Source organism: Melampsora larici-populina (genome assembly GCF_000204055.1).
Source record: "Melampsora larici-populina 98AG31 unplaced genomic scaffold MELLAscaffold_12, whole genome shotgun sequence".
Lineage (NCBI taxonomy): Eukaryota > Fungi > Basidiomycota > Pucciniomycetes > Pucciniales > Melampsoraceae > Melampsora > Melampsora laricis-populina.
This window is the reverse complement of record NW_006768776.1, coordinates 840,340-862,802: the sequence shown is the minus strand read 5'-3', so window position 1 is coordinate 862,802 and position 22,463 is coordinate 840,340. Positions and strand designations below refer to the sequence as shown.

The following is a 22,463-nucleotide window of genomic DNA, read 5'->3' as shown; positions in this document are numbered from 1 at the left end:
CACCGGGATACTAGACCCTGAAGAAAGAAACCCTGACCAGACCAAAAGAGTATCAACCATGTACGATACGATGGCTAGCCAGGGTACAATTAAAATCAACGTTTTTACGGTTAGTTACTAAAAACAGAGGAAATCAAAACCTATAAAGAAAACGAGCTTACGCATAACAGAAAGGAACCATCCTTTTTTACAATTATCATACCAACATAACATTTCTTTTCTTTTAAACTTTACTCTAGCAGGAACGTTTAAAACCAAACACCTTTCTCATCTACTTAGTCTTGATCAAAGCCAGAAATAGTTACTTATTTAGAACATCTTATTCAACTAGACTTCTTATAAAACTATCTCTCCAGTTCGATTCAAGACACTTTAGATAAGATCCCCGTTTTTTCCTTACGAGTTACGTTATAGATCATTTGGGTAGTTCCAATTGACTAACGTACTCAACCATTTGACTTAACCATCCTTTTTCGATAAAATTAAATATCGAACCTCTGCTGAAGCAAGCCTAAGATACACCTAACTTTTTAGTCAATCTTAGAAGATTTGTTCTGTGAGTGCACAGAACATCTAACTGGCAGCAGTAACCATTCTGCACCTTAGACAGTAGTACTAACAATCTCTACTTCTGTTTTCTTAACTTTGCTCACCAAGAATTTAAAGCTACCTTCAAGATTTGTAGAAGAATATCATCTATATCTTGCGGATTTAACTTTTGTGAGCATTAAAATTTCAACCTGATCTTCCAAGTTATCAACTATTTGGAGATTCAGGCTGACATATGTGGCGGCTGGGCGCCAAAGACCTAGTTTTTGTACATGAAGTAAGTCCCTTGCTCACGCCTTGGGACTTTGGCAAGGAACTTTTTTTACTCAAAAAAGCCATACTATTGACAGGGTTTTTTAGCAGATCCATAATCATACCTAAACCCCGTAAACCCATAGCCCAGCAGCTTCACAGAAAGGTACAACTTTAGGGATCTTTGACTGTATCTACAAATATCTTTTCTCATTTAAGATATGCCAACTTCATCTTTTGATCAGCTTCTTGCACACATCCTGTCTCTCAACCTTCCCTCTGGGCTTCCTGCCTTTGCATATGACTCAAGAGCTGAAACAGCTGTCTTTGACAAATCATTTTTGCAATTCATTGAACCAAAACTATGTTTTTAGCACAAAACATCACATTGAAGCATAACAGGATCATCAGCACTTTTCATGCTCCTAATGGGTCTCCTCCAATGAGAAGCATTTTTTATATTGGCATGGGCTCTTGTGCAACCATCACAATGCTGATAAATGAATATTACTGTAATGCACTGATGATACATAGTGATAGTTTTTGTAAGGAACTACACTATGACTCTCTAGGTTGGCTTCAGCCAGTTGCACCTAGAACTCAACAAGCTCATTAGATTGAAGAAGCCAAGACAGAATAACGACTTATAAAAAAGCAAGATGAAGAATAACATGCAGAAACGCTCCAACACGGGGCCAATGCAAATACTATGTATAACAGTCACATTTGTGATTGGTAAGCTAACAACTTGCAGATACAGAAATATATTTGCTACTAGCAACCGTGATCATAATCATTTATGTCATGAATTGCGAAAGCAAGTAACTACGTATTGCAGCGTCATCCTCTTCGTTACAGTTCATGACTTGCTCACTAGGGGCATAAATTTTGTAAAACACAGTCCCGATGTTCAGTGAGTCATCCGGGCGAATTGGTGGAAGCTTGCTTCGCTATCAATTGGTATCACGTTTGGAAGAAAGTTAAACTTCTGGGTTTGACGTGTAAAAGAGACGAGTAAGACTTACAACCCTAACCGGCCTCTGAGTCTCACATTGCTCACTGAGCTGAGCACCATACCATTCTCTAACAATTGAGGGATCGGAGCTGACAGAATGATTATGAATGGATTCATATTGAACTTTTGGGACATCAACGTTGCTCGAGTCACATAGGCACTCACTCCGTAAAAGTGGCCGGGTTGTCATCGCGGTCAAAGACCGCCATCTGTTTCAAAAAGGTTGATCGGTCAGTCAATCATGGACGTTCTAGCTTCCCAGTCGGCTGATTAGACAACATACTCACACCCATGTTTGCGTAGTAAACACATTTGACCTTGCGTTGGACCAACGCGGTGATCATTCTAATCAAGTAAACAACAACAAGTTTTAGTCAATCAATACGATCGGTAAAGAGGAGAGAACATCTTCTAAGTCGAAAAGAAATGGTGACGCACTTATAGTAATCGTTCATATCAATTCTCGGACCGTCTGGACCAGGACAAACAACCGGGTTGCTCGGCGACGTAGTGCGCTTCGAAAGTTGTTGTGAAGGTATCGATTGCGGACCGTTCAAGTCACGTTTTTTTAAGCTCCCGATGGATTCGGGATAACCCAATACGAATAAGACTTGTAACAGGAATCCAAGAAGAATGAATGCTCTCATGATGAGAAGGGCTGGGATGCCTATACGCAAACAATTGTTATTGGAAAGTAAGAAGGAATTGAAAGACCAGGAATTGATTTTTGAAGAAAGGCTGACGAAGTTGGAGAATTATCCAGATTTTATATCATTTGAAGGGTATATAAATGGAAATGCGTTGAGCATGAAATCCATCGAGCCAAGGTCAACTTGCGTAAGACATAAATGCTCGTAAATGTCAGATAAAACAAATTTGTCGAGCCGAGGTCACTGATCATCAAAGTCCCACTCCCACATCAACTATCTCAAGGCGGATGTCGAACCTTGTCGAACTGTTCAGAGATTCCGAAGTCATGACCATTGACCAGGCCAATGCGCCAATGCATAGCCTCAGGATTCAAGGCTGGTGGATGTCGAACCTTGTCGAACCGCTCGAATATGGAATGCAATTCGTTTCCGGTGCGAGTAACAGCGACTGCGTGGCACTTGGCTGAGCCTTGAGGTTAAGAGCATTTCCAATGCGCAATCAATGTAATTGAGCCTCATTGGTGTTTTGACAAATCTATGACTGTGCAATTACTGGTGGTTGAACTTGTAGATCAAACGTCTTGATCATCATTCAAATATAAATATGCTCGTAAGAGCATCTCCAATGTGGCTGAATCCGAATAGATGTACAGCTCAGTATTTCCCTCGGCTGGACAGCTGTAATTTTTTTCAGGTGACAGCGCCCTGCAACGCACAACTGAACTTCTTTCCCAATTCCTCATAGGGTTCATTTGAGGTTGAACCCCCGTCACCATATGTCTTCATCTACGTAATTGGTCGATCGCACCTATCGCGTTCCACACAATACATGTGATCGATTGCGCTCACCTCACGTAAAGAAAGAGAAAGGTAGTCCACGGATGTATGAATTTCTTTATTTTTGGCCCAATAGTCGTTGGGATACTGGGATTCAGATTATTCGGCCAGGTCAGCAAATTTGCTGACCTGAGCCTGGGAACGTGTCATTTCCGAAAAAACGAGTTCACACGGGAGGTTCCATGTGGGAACACGACCTCGGCGTTGGATGAGGTTTGTCTGAATAACTCCAATACAGGTTACGTTTCTGACAGAAACGTAACATTTAGTCATTCAGATTCGGGAGCATTGGAGATGCTCTAAGTCATCAAATATGTAAGTAAGTTCAGAGGCAAAGAAAGGACTGAATTCTGAGATGTTTTCATAAGCATAAACCATCAATGCCTGCTTAAGATTTTATCTTCAAAAATAATTGAATAAGCTGTTCTTTGTTTCGCTCAGTAAAAGTCGCCTTGACGTTTCATCACAAAGGAGACTGTTTTCATAATCAAAACTACATCAATTCCAGCTCAGCTTCCTATTGAACAATTCGACTTTTTTTATTGATCTGATGAATTTAGCCAAAGAAAATGACTAGGAATGTTGTTTGACCCATATGATGTGTTATTTTATGTGTTAAAAAGGTATTCTTACAGTTCAAACAGAAAGAAGTTTCATTTAAATTTCAATGTTTTTGGAGTTTATTGATAGAGAATCGAAATGATAAAGGATTTTAATCTATTCGATTTACAAGTTGACGTTTTGGTGGACTTTGACTTCTTTGTTTTCGGTTTTTAAGAGTAGATGAAGTTACACCAGAAATACCAGTAGGTGCCCTAGAATCGAAAATTCAATAGAATTGTCAGGAAAGGTTTGAATGTGTTAAATCAGAGGGATTTATTTTGTGGATCTCGTTCTCAAAATTCATTCATCACTTACCTAACAAAAGCAAAATCACATTCTAATTTTTGATCTAATAATTTACTACCTGATCCTTCCCTTATAGCAGTTTCTGCTTCTTTTCTAGTCTCATATTCAACTAATGCATATCCCTACAAATTAATCAAAAGAATGAAAAAAGTATCACGTCAGGATTCAAGGAAACAAGATAAGATCAGAAACCAGATCACATAAACTTCAAATTCGGAGAATCGAAGTTGATTTTTCAAGTTTCTCACCTTTACATAACCTGTTCTACGATCTAATGGCATAGCTAGATTCATCACACTTCCATAATCACTAAACTTGTCTTGTAAATCTTCTTCAGTAGCTTCTTCATGTACACCAGTCACAGTAATTACCCATCCTTCAACAGCTAAGTATCAAAGAAAGAAAATCATTAACTTATTAATTCCAAAATATAAATTGATTTGAAGATGATTTTGATTTGTAATTTCTTTTTGAGGTTTTTGTTTTTTAAAATTCTTGACTTACATCTTGCTGCATTACCAGCTGTTTGTTCTTTTTCTTTATTATCTTCCAATCTTTCATATGTTGGTTGTTTATCTATATCCATATCTGTTGCATCAGCTCCCGTAGATTTAAATCCTCTACCTTTTCGTTTGACTGTTGATTCATCAATATTCACTTTCGCTAATTGAATCAAAGATGATAATAATAATAATAATAATTTGAGAGCGACAAAAGACACGTCATTGATTGATTGTTTTTTGTTTCGGAGATCGTGATTCGATTGTGGGTTGACATTGAATTGAGTGGTTTGAAAGTGGAATAAGATTTCAGTTAAAGGTATTCCGATTTATAAAAACTTGAGGAATGAGTTTTGAAGTTACAGACCATCGACCATCATCTCATCCCCCTCGATTTCTACTTTTCCATTATCCATGTTTTGTTAATTGATTATGATTTGTTCGATCGATTGTTCGTTTTGAAGTTGATGCTATGAGTTGATGACTGACTGTGATTGAAATGAATGCGTTGGTCTGTATTGGATGATACAATATTACATACAGGGTGCATGACTGGTCACTGCACCTGTTAAGATATGTATGTGTAAGTGTTAGTGTAGTCACGTGCTCGATTTCAAGGAGGAGTCCTGGACTGGCGCTGGTGGCACTGGAGTGGCAAGCCTCTGGTTAGATATGTCGTCAAGCTGACCCACTTCAACCAGAGAACATGAGGCACCCGCAGATTGGTGGTGCTTTTGTTAATCTAAGAGAAAGTTGGAGTCAATGACTTCTTAGGAGACATGTTCGGCCAGGATTGGATTGGATGATATTTAGAGGTACAAGAAGGTTACACATTGGTTCGTGATTTGATCTCTGAAACTGTGCTACTGAGGAAATCTTTGCTTGTATGCAAAAAAGGCCAAGAGTGGCATTGATATCAATGACTGTGACCTTGATGATACATTGGAGCACACAAATTCAGTACCTGTGCACATGTGTTTATTTGTCCTCCTGATTGGTATCTTTGACTGATGCTAAGTGGTATATATATTGAGGAATATACAGTCATACGAACTTACAACACCTCTTTGTTGACGTCAGACGAACAAATGTGATTCTGAACAGCATTTGCATCATTTTCTTGTTCCATTGAGTGCAATTTGACTTGAATTCCAAAAAGGAACACCACACGTGCCGTCTGACAAACCGAGACGCCCAATTTCAGCTGTGTCTCAAAGTTGCCACTTTTAGAACCGCCTCTAGGGTTCGTTGTGGGTACAAAAACGTACATGTATGGACAATCAAGACGTTGTCTTATAAGCCTTTTGATTTGAGTGTATGGAAAAGGCTTGCAAAAGGAGTTAATGACATTTATATACTTGATCCACAAAATGAGCCAGAATGATAAACCGAGGAAGCAAAATTGAATCCCAGCGCAGCCAATGAAAAAAGGGAGAAACGGTGCAATGACATTTGAATAATAAAATTGAAGCTGTGCATAAGAGAGAGAAGAAAAAATTATGGGTTATGTGATATTTGCAATTGAAAAAAACGAGTCAGTAGAGACTGAACGCATTAGAAGCTAAAGATAATAAAGTAAATATAATTGAAAAAAAAAGTTGGAAAAAGAAAAAAAGGTGAAAGAAAAATAAAATTGTTGCTACATGTGTGAATGATCAAAAGTTATAAAAATGTGAAATTCAAAACAACAGAAGATAAATACAAGTGAAAGGTGATGATGTTTATATTTTCAAAAATTGAGTGTTGAAAGGATTTGAACATGTATTAGGAAGTATTAACAAAGAAAAAAATCAAGAGTGGCTGCGTTTTCTTCTGATCGATGAAGCAGGGGTGCTGTGGTCTTCTGAAATAAACATTGATGAAGCACTTGATCGGTGTGAAATCGAAGGTGAAGGTGACTTGGAATGAATGTAAGTCTTAGGTGATGAAGATGAATGGGTTGCTTGTTGTAATTCTGATAATCCAAATTTTCCAAAACAGCTAACTATCAATCCAATTGGTAAGAGGACAGGTGAAGTTTCAAGGAAAGCTGCAGCAAAGAAAAGGAATGATGGGAATCCCATGATACTGGTGAGGCATAATATCGAAAGTGGTGCGTTGATGACCCAACAATGAAATGGTAGGAAAATCAAGAATGATATTGCCACCAAGTTCAAAGGCGATAAGAAAAAGCCGTCCCAGACGTCCACGCAAAGGCCTTCAAAGACTATACAGATGAAAAGAAGTGAATCAGATAAGAGATCATATATACAGGTTGAAATAGGATTTTCACAGGAATCAGGGCTCACAGTTTTCTTTCAAGAATTGCAATCCACCTAACTTGATGGTAGCCACAATGGAGCCAGCAGCCGCAGAAAAAGCGATTGCGGCAAAACTACCATGGACGAGGAAGCGAGTAGAGGGCATTTGACGTGAGCGATGCAAGTTGATACAAAGATGAATCCGCTGTTCGTAAAAGTGTGGTATTCGCGATAGGTGAAAGATAATAGGTGAACAGAGAGTGTGAATATGAATTATTTGTATGCAAAGTGTTTGAGTTTTGTAGGTTGCGAAACGTGTAGAAGACTGCGATTGAAGTGGGTCGATTATATTGAAAAGAGGATGACTGCGGGTTATTGAAGACTGCAGTGCAAAAAGGTAACTGGTATTTCAATGATGATGATGGTGATGCTATTCCCGTAAGAGCCAAGCCAGCTTTTCAGACAAACTCGATTAGGCCAAGCTGAAAAAGGAAATCTTCAAGCGATATAGGAGTAAGCTTTTAGATGAGAAAATGAAGTTGAAGTTGAGTTGAAGACTGACCGGTTCAGGAGGAAACGAAGACCGATTTATATAGTGGATTAAAAAGTCGAGATATCGGAAAATATGTTCGTTGAGGTGCTAATCTCGGTTCTGGGCCTCGTAAGTCTAAAGTAACGTGACGTGATGGGATGCGAAAGGATGAAGATGCTGAGGCAGTGACGGTGACGGCCGGTGACGGTGACAGTGGTAAGCAATGGGAGCAAGTTGCAACCGATGATACGAAAGCGGAATGATATGTACATAGGACACACATTACTAACTTCTAAGTATAAGTGGTGATTCCTTTCGAAAGTTGAAGTTAATCATCGAGAATTTCAAATTATTTCAAATCCGTATTCAACTCATTCAAACAACAATCAACATCAATTCACTTCATTTCTCATGACCAAAAACATCCCTTTCCCAAGGACACCCCAGTCTGGACAACCGGAGCTTGCTCAACGTAATCAGCCGTTGTCGAAAAAGGTCGAAAGATATCATCAACATTGTGTCTTATCAGAAGTTCAATCGATAAAGGATATCTATGACGTATCATGGAAATAGCTTGAAGTCGCAATCAAGGGGGTCATTGTATGCCACATACATATCCTCAAAATCACAGTTCATCAACGTCAAATCTCAAAGATCGGTGGATTTCAGAGTCATCATAGGTCATCATCTTGAAGGTTATAAGCTCGACAACAACCGAAGTCTCCAGTTGACATCTCTTCAGCAGAGTCAATCAGATAGATGTACACCCCGGAATGTCGCCTCGTACAGGGTTCCGAATCAGACATGCTTGCAGCTTAACGGTGGTGTCTCATTTTTTTTGCAGATCCTTCTTGATTAGATCCGCTCAACATATGACTTGTAATTATTTCTCATTGATAAGGATTCAAAGACTTACTTGCTATCAACTATCCGGGGATATCCCTTTTCCAGTGATAGACAGCATAGTGGACTTTCCTTTGTCTTCAGATGCAGTTCTTTTTCACTTGATCTGAAGGATATTGAAACAGTACGCTGAGCATCCCCTTTAGAGAATGACAAGGTTTTGCACCACCTGTTTCTCTGGATGTCAAGAAGGCGGAGACGGAAATGGATTCTCTGCTTGAATCAGAACTGTCCTGAGCTGTCTATATTGTTGTGTGTCAATATAATTTGAAGCACAGTTCTCAGTCATAGATAAAACTGGCCAATATATATGTCTTTGGAGAATCAGTCTTGAGCTTTGAGTTCCATACCTATACCAACTCTTTGGATATTGAGAGGAATGGAACTTCAATAGTATACTAACTTATGGTTACTGCAGTGCATTGAGTTGAAGTGACTGCAAGGTGAGTAATACATTCACCAATTCACAAATCTAGTGTCTGCACACATTATCACCAATGCCAAATCCATTTAAATCCACCCCAATTGTTCTCTGAAACCATTGCCTTCAAGAGACAATCAACATACACCTTGTCATTTGAAACTTGTTAATTCTTATAACAATCTTTCAGAGACAGAACATCATTCTCTCAATGGATATGTTCACTGCCATACAATGTTTACAACCAGCTGGTTTAGAAAGTGCTCAAAGTACTTGTAAATATATTCAAATGCTATACTAGGGGTTATGTGTCTCTTGTTTCCATTTCATCAAATTGATATTCAATTAATCCATGGGCAGGCCCCAATTTAATATTGAACCCTTGCTCATGTTCAAAAAATAGAATCTGGATCAAGTTTGATCTATTTTCAAACTGACACTGTACCTTTACTATTGTACATTTTGAAACTTACTGTACTTTACACTGAAATCACAAGTTGCTGTCTTGAGATTTCCTTCAAATTTAACCCTCTGAGTCCTAACGGTGTATGTTCCACACCTTTGATAAAATCTCCCTTCAAATTTGCCCCTGTGAATTTTTACAAGAGTGGATTGAATCAGTGTATGAGAGGTCTTTATTCTGTCAGGAGTTTGAATCTAAATAGAAAAATTGCATTGTTTGGATCCACACATATCTTGAAGGAACAGAGGACTAATCTTACCATCTTCCAGAAGACTTGCCTGAATTGATCTCACCCTCAGCTTGCTCAATTCATGATTGCATGATTCAAGGATAATCCAGCTCATCATGCTTTCAAGTGTACCCTTGAAAAGGTATGTCCAGCCCAAATCAGTTTTCTCAGCCCCCTGTGAGCCTTTCTTCATGTCACCAGACAATGACAAAGCATGACATTGTAACATATCTATATGATATACAGAGAATATGGATCCAGACTATCTTCTTCTCACAGCATATCCCAGCCTTCTTTAATTGCAGTTCATATTTTGTTCTGCCACTTTTATGTACCGGTTTTGGTGATTTTCTTTGTCACTTTTCACTCTCAAAATCATAGGTTTTCAAACTAAACATGCATAACAGATATCATAGGCTGTGATTGTATTTGTGGTAGAGCCCAAACAGTTGATTCTTTTACTTATCACATTGTCTTGATTTCCCTGTGAGAGAAAAATACAAACCAAGGGATAAAATATATAAAGAAATGACATTAGGAATTTGTGGTGTGTGGGTGATACTCCCTGAAATTTATAGCTATTTTACCTATGCATTTCACTGGATGTTTGCTTCTCTGCATCAGAATATCTTCTCATCTACGAAGCTATCTCCATTTCCTGCTTCTAAAACTTTGGCACATGATGCCCTCTTTCTTTGCAATACTCTTTGTAGCAAGTAAGAAAACAACTGGTGACAAGTCACAGTAATACTTTTCTGATTCTTGCTTTGGATCTTGCATTCTTTGTAAGCTGACTTAAATAGTGTGTTTAATTTGAATCTCAGGCCAAGAGAGAAAAGATCAAGACCAGATTATACAATGCTCATGTTCTGCTCTCATTTGTCATACTTCTTTTCAAACTGTGGTTTGGAAACTTGTGTGCATATTGGGTTCTCTCAACCATGTGCAGGCTCAAAATTTTCCAAGAAGGAAGGACAAGGGATTGTTCAATCTCATCATGTTGTCAATTCAGCAACAATTACTGTACTGGTATTGGTAAAGTACAGTATAGTATCTATTTTTTGAGTGTATACCTAGGAGGCTGCTACTGTACTCAAGGGATCAAAAACCAGCATTTTCTTCTTAGGTACTATACTCAGTATAGTACTGCCACCACATGTACTGTACTGGTACCAAAATCTCCAGTACCAGCAATGCTGGTACTATACTGCCATAGTTCCGGTATTACCAGCCTTATTCCTTACAAGTTCCATCCATTTTCCCCAATAAACCACCACACAATGTTGATTTTGCCAGATTGGTAAGGGATCAATCCATTTCAATCCGTTTCTTGCCTTTGTACACCTCACTGGCCCATTAATTAATACTAGGAGAAATCTAGAAGTCATTGTGCTATGGAAAAATGTTCTGTCTCAATAGCCTATTGGACCAGGCTATCTGTCATCTTGGAAGGGTATGCTTGACTTCATTTTGCACCCCTCTCATCCTCAATTTTATCATCATCTTCTTCTCAATCTCATCATTAACATTAACTGTGGACACAGTGTGAGGTACTAATCTTTGAGATCAAAATCAAATATCTGTTTGGCTGGTTGGAAGGTAGTACACAGTACTATACCTACTGTATGGAAAATAAAAAAAATTAGGACACTCATATCAAATTGCATAATTGATACAAATCAATACAATAAAGCAAAGCAGAATCACCACAACTTGTATTGCCAATACCTGATATGTACTAAATTGGGTCCTTGTTTGGATGAACCAACATGGGAACAGTCTACTTTTAGTATTGGTTTAAAAATACCAGACCAATACAATACCAACATTTTTGTTGGATTGGTTTGGGCGTTGCTCCCAGTGATATAATCACTTTTCAGGACCTGGCTCATTATCCAGCTCACACTGGTAAACAGAAACCCAACATTTTTTGGTTTCAAGATACCTTCACAAATAAATCCTTTCATATATGAACAAGTGTCTAGTACTTCAACTTAATTTGGAGTTTTAAGTAGTGTGAGAATCCCAGAAAGACTTCAGAAGAATGTATGGGGACAATTTTTTCTGAATAACCTGGCTGGTTCCCGCATATTCTAAAGTTACACTGGATTCCAGTGTGGACACATGCAGCTAAACCTTACTTCAGTCAACTCTTGGTATTTGGGTCTGAATTACTGTGGGCCAAACTTAGAAATTATGTTGAAAACATTCTGATATTCAAGTCCCCGGATGACCTGGCCGCCAGTGACTCGTAATCTGATGCTGTGAATTCTGATATTGGTGGACAGAAAAGACATTTAGAGTTACATTTAAGGTATTGGTGGATCATGATGGAAAGGGTGCTGCACAACTAGACAAACCCCTTTGTTTGGGCCCATTTTGCTGGCCCAAGAGCACATTCAGAGGGCCAACAAAGTGCAAGTTCTGCTTGAGCTCTGGCCCACTTGGGTGGTTCTGGGGCCGGGTCCAAGCCTTACCCCTTACCACTGACCAATCCCTTGCTTGCCATCATAGTTTTCTTTTTTATTATCTTTTTGTCATCTTTTGCTTCTACGTTATCACTGTTTGATTACTTTGTGTTGTGTGCCTGTTTTATCATAGTTTGCTTCTTGGAAACTGAGTTCACACTTTTTTTGTTCATCAGAACTACTTTTCAAACAATGATAGCTTAGATCATAATCCAATCATCATTATGAATTGTTGTGGTGAATATCATACAATGTGATCATAGATATTACCAGCAAATTCATGATTAGGAACAGCTCTTTACTTTGAATAATTTCATTTTGATGTATTTGTCATAATAGATTTATTTATTTTTGCTTGCTTGAGTATTGATAAATGTTCTTGACAATTGTCTTTTATCATATGGTAATAAAAACAAGGTTGCCAAATCCTTCCGATGACAATAAGGGAAAGGAACAAAATTCTTAGTTCAACCAAAGACTTGGTATCAGAAACCAATCATCAAATGATTGAAAATGATGAAAATGCTATTGAGATGATTGCTTGGTATACATATGTTGCAATTGAATCTAACACGAATGAGTCAGACTTCAAATTGATAAAGACTAGTTCAAATTGGTAAAGTCTATGTGAGTGGTTTGACCGTTATCAGTAATTTGGAAGGGAAAGGGTCAGGGAATTCTTTCAGGGTTTAATCAGTCCTCGTACATACTACTGTCTGTTGGAACATCCGACCTCCAGACTCCAGAGAGACTAGGTCCCAGGAATACACCTACAGAGGTCACTGACGTAAGCTTAGACCTTATGTTGGCAAGGTTTTCGGGCACTAAATAGCACTTTTTGTACACCTACAAGAGCTCAGCATCTGCGTAAGAATGAGGGCTTTCATTTGAGCCAGCTTTCAGCATTTTAGCACCAGTACTTCTCGAGATATTGTAGCGGCCAAAAATAGGCCACAAATTGAGGGTCGTGATTGGGCTTTGGGGTCGAAAAAAATTGCGCCTTTGCGATTTACACCGCAGTGAGGAAGTCTGCCGGGCTCGTTCAATAGCCCTACTCCGCACGCATATTTTGAGGTGCTCACCACCTTGAGGCGAGTACTGATTGAATTTGTATGGCCTAAAAACTCAAAACCCGTCTCTGTCAGTAACCTCTAGGCGCATTCCAGGGTCTTGCTCCAACTTACCGCCCTCTCTGCAGGTTCCGGGGGTGATCTCTGCGGCTGGTGGGGCCCGTGTTAAGCTAGGTGTTTGATGGGTACCAGAAAGACAAAACTGGCTCTTAAGTCCGACAATTAGCACATTTTATCAAGAGAACCGCAATGACGGCAGTCATGAAACATCTTGCACTTTCTCCGTTCGTTTTGGGGCTTAAAGAAAGTGGGCGCTATAGGATTAATCGCTGCGCTCAATGACCCGCATCAGTCTTCATGTCTTGTTAGGCCTCGTAACGTGTGCCTAGATTGAATAAAACTATGCGGATGCAAGTTCAACCATGTACGCTTATCTTGAATCGATGAATGAAAACGTCATCTATGTGTACATATATAGTTGGGTCTGGGTTTGCAAAACATGCCAAGCTTCAAGTCGTGCACTTAAAATAGCCTGTCTTGCACTCAAAGGTGAAGGCGTGATTTTGGGACACACGTTCTTATTCCAAGATTATAACTCTTGTCTGCAAATAATCGTAGGTTCAAGACCAGCTATATTTGTCCGAAGGCACATCGAAACAGTGTCAACTGATTGTTATAGCACCATATTTTTACTTGATCCAAAAGCTTCACATCATGAACCAATCTTACCTGAACAAGCTATATCGAATATTTGTTCTCGCCATTCTTTTTCTGGATGCATTCCCAGGTATACTATCAGCTCTATTGACATTTCCTGACCCCACTTGTATAGAAAGTTGATACTCACTACCTCTGCTTTCTCCTTACTACACTAATGTGCAAAGCCACTGCTGAGCTATTGAAAGCAACTCCGACCCGAATCGAATCAGGCATCGTGCATCACACCCAAAGTTTTCGGTCCGATATTGACGAAGGTTTAACCGCCGATCAGCGACTAGTCTTGAAGGTGCCCAAGTATCAAGATAAACTAGCTCAAAGATTTCTCAAGCATCTCTTGTCGTCTCCCAAGTTTGATCGACTCTACTTTTCCCAAAATTACCGACTGGCTCATCTTGCCCAACGTGAAAAGAGCTCGGCCCTTGCAGAAGATTACATCACAAAAGCTTTAAGAGAGCGGGGGTTAAAAGGTTTGGAGCATACAGTAAGACTGCAGGTATGGGGGAACTATGCCAATGTATGCTGGAAAGACTTGTCAGGAGCTGCAGTGACCCATTACATAGAGACAGTTATCAATAGACTGATAGCCGACACGCATGGTGCCGAATTGGTCGCCACAAAATATGCACAGGCCGTTTCAAAGGGGAATTACGGAGTCATCCTCGATGATGAGGCAGATGACTTACTCTTCTTATTGTTACAGCTTGAGGATGGAATCATCCCAAAGTTCCTCATTCCATACGGAGGGTTCACTGAACTTCGCTATCAATCCTTGATGAAATTTGTCAATGCAGCTTGCAAACATTATAACATCCCTCCAGAAAAAGTCCCCAAGGTGTACCGGGGATTCCCGCATCTCTACATAGAAGATGAGAACAGGCATCCCTACGACTACGATGAGGGCTTTGGATATATTCCAGAAGCAGAAAGGGTGAGATACATGGAGCAATCGCAAGAACTGGAGAAGGCGCTGAAAGATGACGCAGGGAAGGCGTTTAGAGCGGATGCTTGGGATCATCCTACATTTAAAGAAGGTCTGGACGCATTGAGGAACATGATTGACAAAGCGGACTATACCGCTATTGCTGTATTAACTTCACCTGCTCCGTTAACTCATCTACTCGAGGAGAACCCCGAAAGAGCAAAAAAGGTTGGTGTGACAATGGCAAGTCCGTGGTGTTATTCCTTGAAGGAAGATGGTGTTCTTTACTCTTACACATACAACTCAGGGATCAACCTAAAAGCAATGAAGGGTTTACTCAAGTCGGGTGCAGACTTCATAGGTGTCGGGGGAGGTACTGCCAAGACAAGAGGAATGCGAACAGTTCACGATTATCGCCACGGAAGTCAACAAGCAGGGCTATACCCTGATGTGGGCATCAAAAACCTGGAAAAAGTCATATCCACCAGGTCATCTTTTAGGATGTTCAAGATCATCGCGCATGCTGGTGAAAATATGACCACGGGAATTTGGAGAGTATGGGATCAAGAATTTTCAGAGCTTTGGAAATTTCTTGGCATCGAAGAAATCAAGAGACCTGGTCTAAAAAAACTAAGGCAGAGATCAGGAGCTATTCTTGCTCTCATCGAAAAGGAGGAAGTGATGCGAAGAAGGGGGAAAGTAGCCCGAAAGATTGCAGAGGGATTTTTGTCGGTGCCTGAATCCGGCGTGCAATCGGAGGGAAGAGAAAAAGCTCCCCAGGCGGCCTCCTGGGGACTAGATAAGGTGCTGACTCTGTGGAAGATATGGTATCTGTGGGGTAATGTGGTACAGTGGCAAGCCGCCTCTGCAGACCTACATGCAATTATCACCAGTAGACTCTCCTATGTAGAAGATATTCTGGGAGCAATTCGGTACAAGTCAGAAGCTTGGAATGATCAATTTGATACCAAGGAAAAACCCTACTCCACTGAAGGAAGACTAGATAAACTGGTCAACTGCAACACAAGCAATAAGTACTCACTCAGTGATATACGATATGAGCTAATTATCAATAAGCTTCAAAAAATTATAAACCAATACTCAGTGAAAGAAAATCTTGGATCCAATTTATAGAAAAGTGAACCTAGACCTATGCTATGTCCTAGGATGTTAGGGTACAGTTCCAGAGGAGCTTGATAGGGCATAAGCGCACATATCCTGGGACAAATGAGCTATACAAAAGAGGCTTCTGAAGAGCTCCTAAGGTTATGATTTTATTAGTAGATCTTTATAGGTCTTTCTTTGAGAGCCTAAAAGTTATTGAAAATAGCAAGTAACTTCATAGTACCCCATCAAACCTTGCTGCCTGAGACCAGCAAGATTTTCAAGCACTTTTGCTTGAAATCCCTTTTTGAGGGCTCTAAATGTCATGAAACCTTGCAATAAACTGTTTTATAGCCTGTCACCTCTTGTAGATTGTGAGGGAAATTGTTTCAAATATCAAGTGATTTTGAAGAGTTCACATGTGCTGGACAAGACCCAGATTTACAAGAACTCAACAACTTGACTGTGTCACTTCGCTCAAGTGAAGTGGTACTAAAAGTGGCACAAGTATGTGTATGGGGCTTATAAAAAGCTATTTTCAATGTTTTGTTAGGTTGCACAATGTTTTGGGCCCTCAAAAAGGGATTTCAAGCAAAAGTGCTCAAAAATCTTGCTGGTCTCAGGCCAAAGCTGGGGTAAGCCTATCTTCAAGATAGGATGTGGCCAAATCAGAAGAGGGGCTTAGTTAAGCTTAGCCAAAGCCCAATGACCTGGGAGGAATGAATTTGGCAGAAAAATTCTTTTGACGGGGGTCAAACATGTATGGATTTATTTTGCTCAAAATAATAGCATCCCCAGCGCTCTGCCGGAAACGTAACCTTCACATAGGGTCTTAACCTTATTGTAGTTACTTCACCATCATGTGCTTAACCTAAGTATAAAACCACATGTTGAACCAAATTTTGACAGATTGAGATGAAGAAGAGTTTGGAGCTGAAACATAGAGATGAGAAGAGACTATGCCTGATTGGGAAAGGAAGGATGAGAATTTTCACCTACTTGTAGTTTGTATCTGATCACGATGCTGTTGTTCCCCTTTTTCTCATCTGAACATGTTTACTCTTTTCATTCAAGTTCATTTCTTCATGTCCATTCTCTTATCCATTCAGAATAAGGTAGAATTTTAGTAGTTTCTCTTATTTCTATTTCACCTTTCATGGACTGGTGTTGTCCTCAGGTATGAGAGCTGTCATTCATCTCTCTCTGTTATTTCCTGTGAGGCAATATCCAGCTTATGTGGTGCTGATGCTGTAGCTGGAACTGAGATACAGGTGTCCAAGTGTCATTTGTAAACACCTGTACCACTTTTCCGGTTTCAGCTGCACTGGGGATGCTCTAAGGGTGGTTGTGTGGATGTATGGATTTCAAAATGTCCAAAATCTGTGAAAATTGATGTAGGTGTCACAACTTCAAGTGTATGAATTTTGCTAGATTTGAATTTTTTGGTGTGGTATCCCTGAGAAAATCTTGAACCAGCCCCTGCAGACCCTGATGCTTTTCCAAAGAGACTGATACTGACTCATTAAGATATCCCATAGTACATTTTCTTTGTGTTTCCTGAGACCAATGTAATGGATATTACTGAACGTCTGGCTCAGCCAGACTTCCCCTAACTACCACAGAGAGTATGGGAGATTCTGCAAGAAATGAATCAGCCAGCTTATGTCCAAGGGTTCAGAAAGGATTGTTTGTTTATGTAAGTACTCACATATATATTGATATTTATACAACAGAAAGCAACTACCATTCATCATCACTTGCTTCAAATTGGCCTTTCCACCGGCACCTACCTGGGTCAAGGCATCTTTGACCCCGGATACCTCAGATTGAAAAATCTGAGGTAAATTTGTTGGCTGTGTGAGTGCAGAATGGATGTTGAGCCCTTTCATTGCCCTATTGTAGATAAAGTGGGTGCAAAGCAAGGGAAAAGACATATGAAAGGGGCTGTGTGGAGCCCTGGAGGTCTGACTCAGTCAAAAAGATGGTGTGGGTGCGCTCAGGTAATTTGGGTAATGCCCCAAATGAAGCGGACACCGGGTATTGGCTAACTGGGCACTAAATAGGGGGATCTCAAGAAAAAATATATACCTCTGAAAGATGAATGGGGGACAATAGCTATGATTACTGGACACTTGATTGTTGAGCCTGAAGAAAACAAAAGTGGGGGACTATGAGTCCATGTGGCAGGCACAAGATATGAAAACATTAACGCCCTGTTGCACCCATTTTTGGTGGGGGGGCGAGGGGGGTGCAAGAAGAAACACAAAACATGAGTTGTATTTGCAAAGAAATATACTGAACTCCCAAGGGCATTTTGACCACTCTCAGTGAGGCTATAGGCTAGGATAGAGAGGAAGGGGAAGAGAGGTATTTCAAATCCACTTTTGATACGGAATCATTTAACCTGATATCTTAAACAATAGCACTGATATCCAATCTTGAAGCTTTCCAATCTGCACAAACCTCTCTTTTTGCACAACAACTATTGTTGATTGCGCCAAGACTGTAGTGACCCCGGATCAGCTACCTTCAGCCTCCAAACCTCTGAGTCAGCTAACTTGACACAAGTCCCAAGCCTTGCAGGGTTTTTTTAACCTTTGCAAGCTTGGTGCCCTGCAGAGGGACTTGTGACTTATCAGCTAGTTTTGGTGTGTGAGCAGGGGCCCAAAAGGCCCTGCTCTTCTACAGCCTTGCATCTTCTGTAGTTGATACAATATAGAATTTCTGAGGAGAGTCAAATCTTCAGAGCATCTAGATGAACAACTTGTGTTTTTAAACAAAGTTCATTGGTCAATTATTAATACTCTTGCAAAAGAATTTGGGTCCTTTGTAAATTTTGTTTCAAAAATACAGTCACCAAATTCCAAATCTCAAAATCTTTCTCTCTTTCTTGAGAAAACTCAGAGCCTGAGCCTGAGGTGAGAACTCTGAATAGACACATCTGATGGAAATAGCCACATGTAGCTTAAGTTTGAATGGGCAAAAGGGTTGATTGAGAGGAAGTGGGAGCTTTTGAAGTTTGAAAAAACCTTCAAGCCAAACTTGAATTTGGACCCTCTGCTGGCTCACCAGGGAAGCCCAATAAGTTAGATAAGTCCCGGACATGGGGCTCTCAAACCTGACCCAGTTTCAAAAAACCCAGTTGACCCAGTTGACTTTTTGGCTGGGAGCTGTCAATAAATGTCAAATTTATATACAAAGTTACTGCCAAAAAGCCAACTGGGTCAACTGAGTTTTTGAAAACCAGGTCAGGTTTGAGAGCCCCTATAGGGCTGATAAACCTTTAAACCGTGATCTCATGATGACCGCACATTTCAATACAGACGTTTCACTTCGGTGATAGCCTTTGGGTGGTACACCCAACGTTCAAGGTGACAACAGATATAAACCACAGCAGCTCAGGTTTGATAAACCACTGTTTCCTTTTTCCCGTCCGGTTTTCCGCTTGGCATAGGTGGGCGGTGAACTTTTATCCTTATCATGGCTTCTTTACCGATCAGCGCATCATCTCCTGAAGTGTGTCGCATGTACCAATTTGAACGACGATACGATAAGTCGACTGAGACTTGGCCGCAAAGCTACGCCCGGTAGGCTCCTTGGAGCCAGTCGGTTGCAGGCCTGAGTGGCCCCATTGCCAGAATTTCCACCATGTTGCCACATCCAAAAGGCATCACAGCTAGGCATCCGAGAAGGAAAATCTTGCGGATGATCATTAATAGCCGCACATCGTTCTATGTAGATCAGTCTCCTCGAGTAGCACTTAGACTACGAAGGCTCAGACTGACTGATGAAGACGGATTACAACGCGCAAATCAAGAGACAATCGATTATCGCGCACAGGTAGGTTTCATGCGTTTCATATCCGGAATTCAAGTCCTCGCGCAGCGTCATGGCCCCATAGGGAGAATTGAATGTTGACACAGTATTCTTAGTTAGTTGAGCCTACAATTGAAGGACACTGCCAGCTGGGCAAACAAGTATCGAAAAGATAATCGACGTCTCACCACAAGTCTTGTATCAATGAACATGCGATAAGAAGCTTGATGGGTGGATGGGTGGAGATATTGATCTTACATTTGACATGTTAAACTTTGTTCTTGATTATGGAGCTCATTATCTCATACTGAGGAGGAAAAGAGTCATTTTGCCCAAGTACCATCTCCAATATATACAGTCGTTTGCAAAAAGCTTGCCGCAAATTCACCGCCAAATTGCTCGAGTTTTGCGGGCAAATTTGGGCAAGCTTTTTGAAAACGACTGTACACAGCTCAAGGTTGCTTTCAAGTGCCGAGGGGCTTACTCACCCAATTCATCGCAGCCAGTGACTATAGATCTCCATTTTCGCTCACTCCAAAGGTCGCACACCATGATTCCCTTTGATCTTAGAAACTTATGCCTAGTAGCAGTGAGCTCGATGGTTTTCCTGGATGTGTACTCAGCTATCGAAAGTTAGAACCCTCGTCTTCACCTAGCTGGATGCGAACGAAAATACTAATGCACCGAATCTTTTCCTCCATTATCCCAATTTGATTAACAAGCCACGCCTACCGTCATGGGTTTGAAGTCCTCGGATGACGGAATCGCGTCATACACATCAAGCCAGATTCGAAAACTTAAACCGGAGTTCGACGAGATGTCAGGTGTACCAGACAGACATGAGATGATCTTCAAGGTCCCCAAGTATCAAGATAAATTGTCTCGAAAACTTCTTATGCATCTCATGACATCTCCGAAGTTTGATCAGCTCCACTTTGCTCAAAATCACCAGCTGGTTCATCGACTTCAAAGTGCTAATAACTTGGCTTTTGCAGAGAAGATCATCACCGACGCTTTAAAAAAGTGCGGACTGGAAGACTTGGAGCACACGGTGAAGCTACAAGTATGGGGTCAATTTGCAAATGTGTGCTGGAAGAACTTGTCAGATGCTGAAGTGACCCATCAAGTTGAGATAGTGATCAGTAAACTGAATGCTGACACAAAAGCTGCCAAAGCCGCTTCTATGAATTACGCGCAGGCTGTCTCAAAAGGAAATTATGGAGTCATACTCGATGACGAGGCAGATGACTTGCTCTTCTTGTTGTTACAGCTCGAGGATGGGATCATCCCAAAATTCCTCATCCCATACGGAGGTTTTACTGAGCTTCGATATCAATCCGTAGTACAGTTTGTCGATGCCGCTTGCAAACATTATAAAATTCCACCAGAAAAAGTCCCCAAAGTGTACCGGGGATTTCCGCATATCTATATAGAAGATGAGGCAAGACATCCCTACGACTATGAAGAAGGATTTGGATATCTTATGGAAGAAGAAAGAGTGAGATACATTGAGCAATCACAAGCACTCGAGAAGTCACTAAAAGATGATGCAGGCAAGACTTTTAGAGAAGACGCTTGGGATCACCCTATATTTAAAGCAGGTCTGGATGCGTTGAGGGATATGATTGACAAAGCGGACTATACCGCTATTGCTGTATTAACTTCACCTGCTCCGTTGACTCATCTACTTGAGGAGAACCCCGAAAGGGCAAAAAAAGTCGGTGTGACCATGGCAAGTCCGTGGTCGTATGCCCTGAATGAAGATGGTGTTCTCTACTCTCACACGTACAATTCGGGGATTAACCTCAAAGCAATGAATGGCTTACTCAAATCAGGTGTGGAATTTATAGGTGTTGGGGGAGGTACTGCCAAAACAAAAGGAATGCGAACAATTCATGACTATGGCCACGGGAGTCAACAAGCAGGACTTTACCCAGATATGGGCTTGAAAAATTTGGAAAAGGTCGTTTCAACCAAGTCCCCTTTGAGGATTTTCAAGATCACTGCTTATGCTGGTGCGAATATGACCACTGGAATATGGAGAGTCTGGGATCGAAACTTCTCAGAGCTCTGGGAGTTTCTTGGTATCAAAGAAACTGAGAGATCAGGTCTAGAACAACTAAGGCAAAGACCAAAAAACATACTCCCTCTCATAGAAAAAGAGGAAGGAATGAGAAGGGCCGGAAAAGGCCTGCAATCGGAGAGAAAGGAAAGGTTTCCCGAGGCAGCCTGTTGGGGGCTAGATAAGGTGGTGACTCTCTGGAAGATATGGTATCTTTGGGGTGATACAGTAAAGTGGCAATCCGCGTCCGCCGACCTACATGCAATCATTACCGGGAAGCCCACCTATGTGGAGGATATCCTGGGAGCCGTTCGATACCAATCAAAAGCTTGGAACGATGAATCTGAACACAAAGGCCAACCGAGCTCCAGTCAGGCAAGACTTGATAAACTGGTTAACTGCGACAGAAGCAATACATACTCACTCAGTGATTTAAGATATGAGTTCATTATCAATAAGCTTCAAACATTCATAGACAAATACTCAGGAAAGCAAGCGCACAAATCCAATTTGTAACATCCTGAAGCTGTGCTGATCAAGTTGTACACAAAGCGCATACAGCAACAACTTTGCACGTGAGTGATTGTTGTCAAAAACAAAGGACATACTTTCTGATCTTCTGAGTGAGGTATACAAACATGCTATTGTAGAGTTCTTGTAGTTATGGTTGTACTAGTGGATCTCTATTTGAAGGTCATGAGATGACTTGGGGATTGCAAAATTGATAGACAGAAAGACAGAATACTGTTGGTAAGGCTAATATGCTATTGATGATATTTCCTAAAACTAGGCAAGATCTTGTCC

General features: G+C 40.6%; 6 protein-coding genes across 6 annotated transcripts; 3 read left to right on the top strand and 3 right to left on the bottom strand.

Moving 5' to 3' along the window:
* Positions 1-1,598: 1,598 nt before the first annotated feature.
* Positions 1,599-2,463, bottom strand: MELLADRAFT_105144 (uncharacterized protein; the record flags this gene model as incomplete). Its single annotated transcript, XM_007408323.1, has 5 exons — positions 1,599-1,751; positions 1,827-1,905; positions 1,982-2,025; positions 2,104-2,161; positions 2,255-2,463. The coding sequence occupies 5 exons, from the start codon at positions 2,461-2,463 to the stop codon at positions 1,599-1,601; spliced, it is 543 nt and encodes a 180-aa protein (XP_007408385.1).
* Positions 2,464-4,217: 1,754 nt separating this feature from the next.
* On the bottom strand, positions 4,218-4,598 carry MELLADRAFT_35044 (uncharacterized protein; the record flags this gene model as incomplete). The annotated part of the gene is made up of 2 exons (XM_007408322.1): positions 4,218-4,334; positions 4,461-4,598. Coding segments are annotated over 2 exons (255 nt in total), but the record flags the coding sequence as incomplete, so codon positions are not given.
* A 1,613-nt stretch (positions 4,599-6,211) lies between these two features.
* Positions 6,212-7,629, bottom strand: MELLADRAFT_116053 (uncharacterized protein; the record flags this gene model as incomplete). The annotated part of the gene is made up of 3 exons (XM_007408321.1): positions 6,212-6,918; positions 7,001-7,448; positions 7,515-7,629. The coding sequence occupies 2 exons, from the start codon at positions 7,116-7,118 to the stop codon at positions 6,503-6,505; spliced, it is 534 nt and encodes a 177-aa protein (XP_007408383.1).
* A 13-nt stretch (positions 7,630-7,642) lies between these two features.
* On the top strand, positions 7,643-8,057 carry MELLADRAFT_105141 (uncharacterized protein; the record flags this gene model as incomplete). Its single annotated transcript, XM_007408479.1, has 2 exons — positions 7,643-7,700; positions 7,807-8,057. The coding sequence occupies 2 exons, from the start codon at positions 7,643-7,645 to the stop codon at positions 8,055-8,057; spliced, it is 309 nt and encodes a 102-aa protein (XP_007408541.1).
* A 5,403-nt stretch (positions 8,058-13,460) lies between these two features.
* On the top strand, positions 13,461-15,874 carry MELLADRAFT_105140 (uncharacterized protein; the record flags this gene model as incomplete). The annotated part of the gene is made up of 3 exons (XM_007408480.1): positions 13,461-13,652; positions 13,871-15,688; positions 15,812-15,874. The coding sequence occupies 3 exons, from the start codon at positions 13,461-13,463 to the stop codon at positions 15,872-15,874; spliced, it is 2,073 nt and encodes a 690-aa protein (XP_007408542.1).
* A 3,387-nt stretch (positions 15,875-19,261) lies between these two features.
* Positions 19,262-22,175, top strand: MELLADRAFT_105139 (uncharacterized protein; the record flags this gene model as incomplete). The annotated part of the gene is made up of 3 exons (XM_007408481.1): positions 19,262-19,297; positions 19,373-19,621; positions 20,346-22,175. 3 exons carry the CDS (start codon positions 19,262-19,264, stop codon positions 22,173-22,175), a joined length of 2,115 nt encoding a protein of 704 aa, XP_007408543.1.
* Positions 22,176-22,463: the final 288 nt, after the last annotated feature.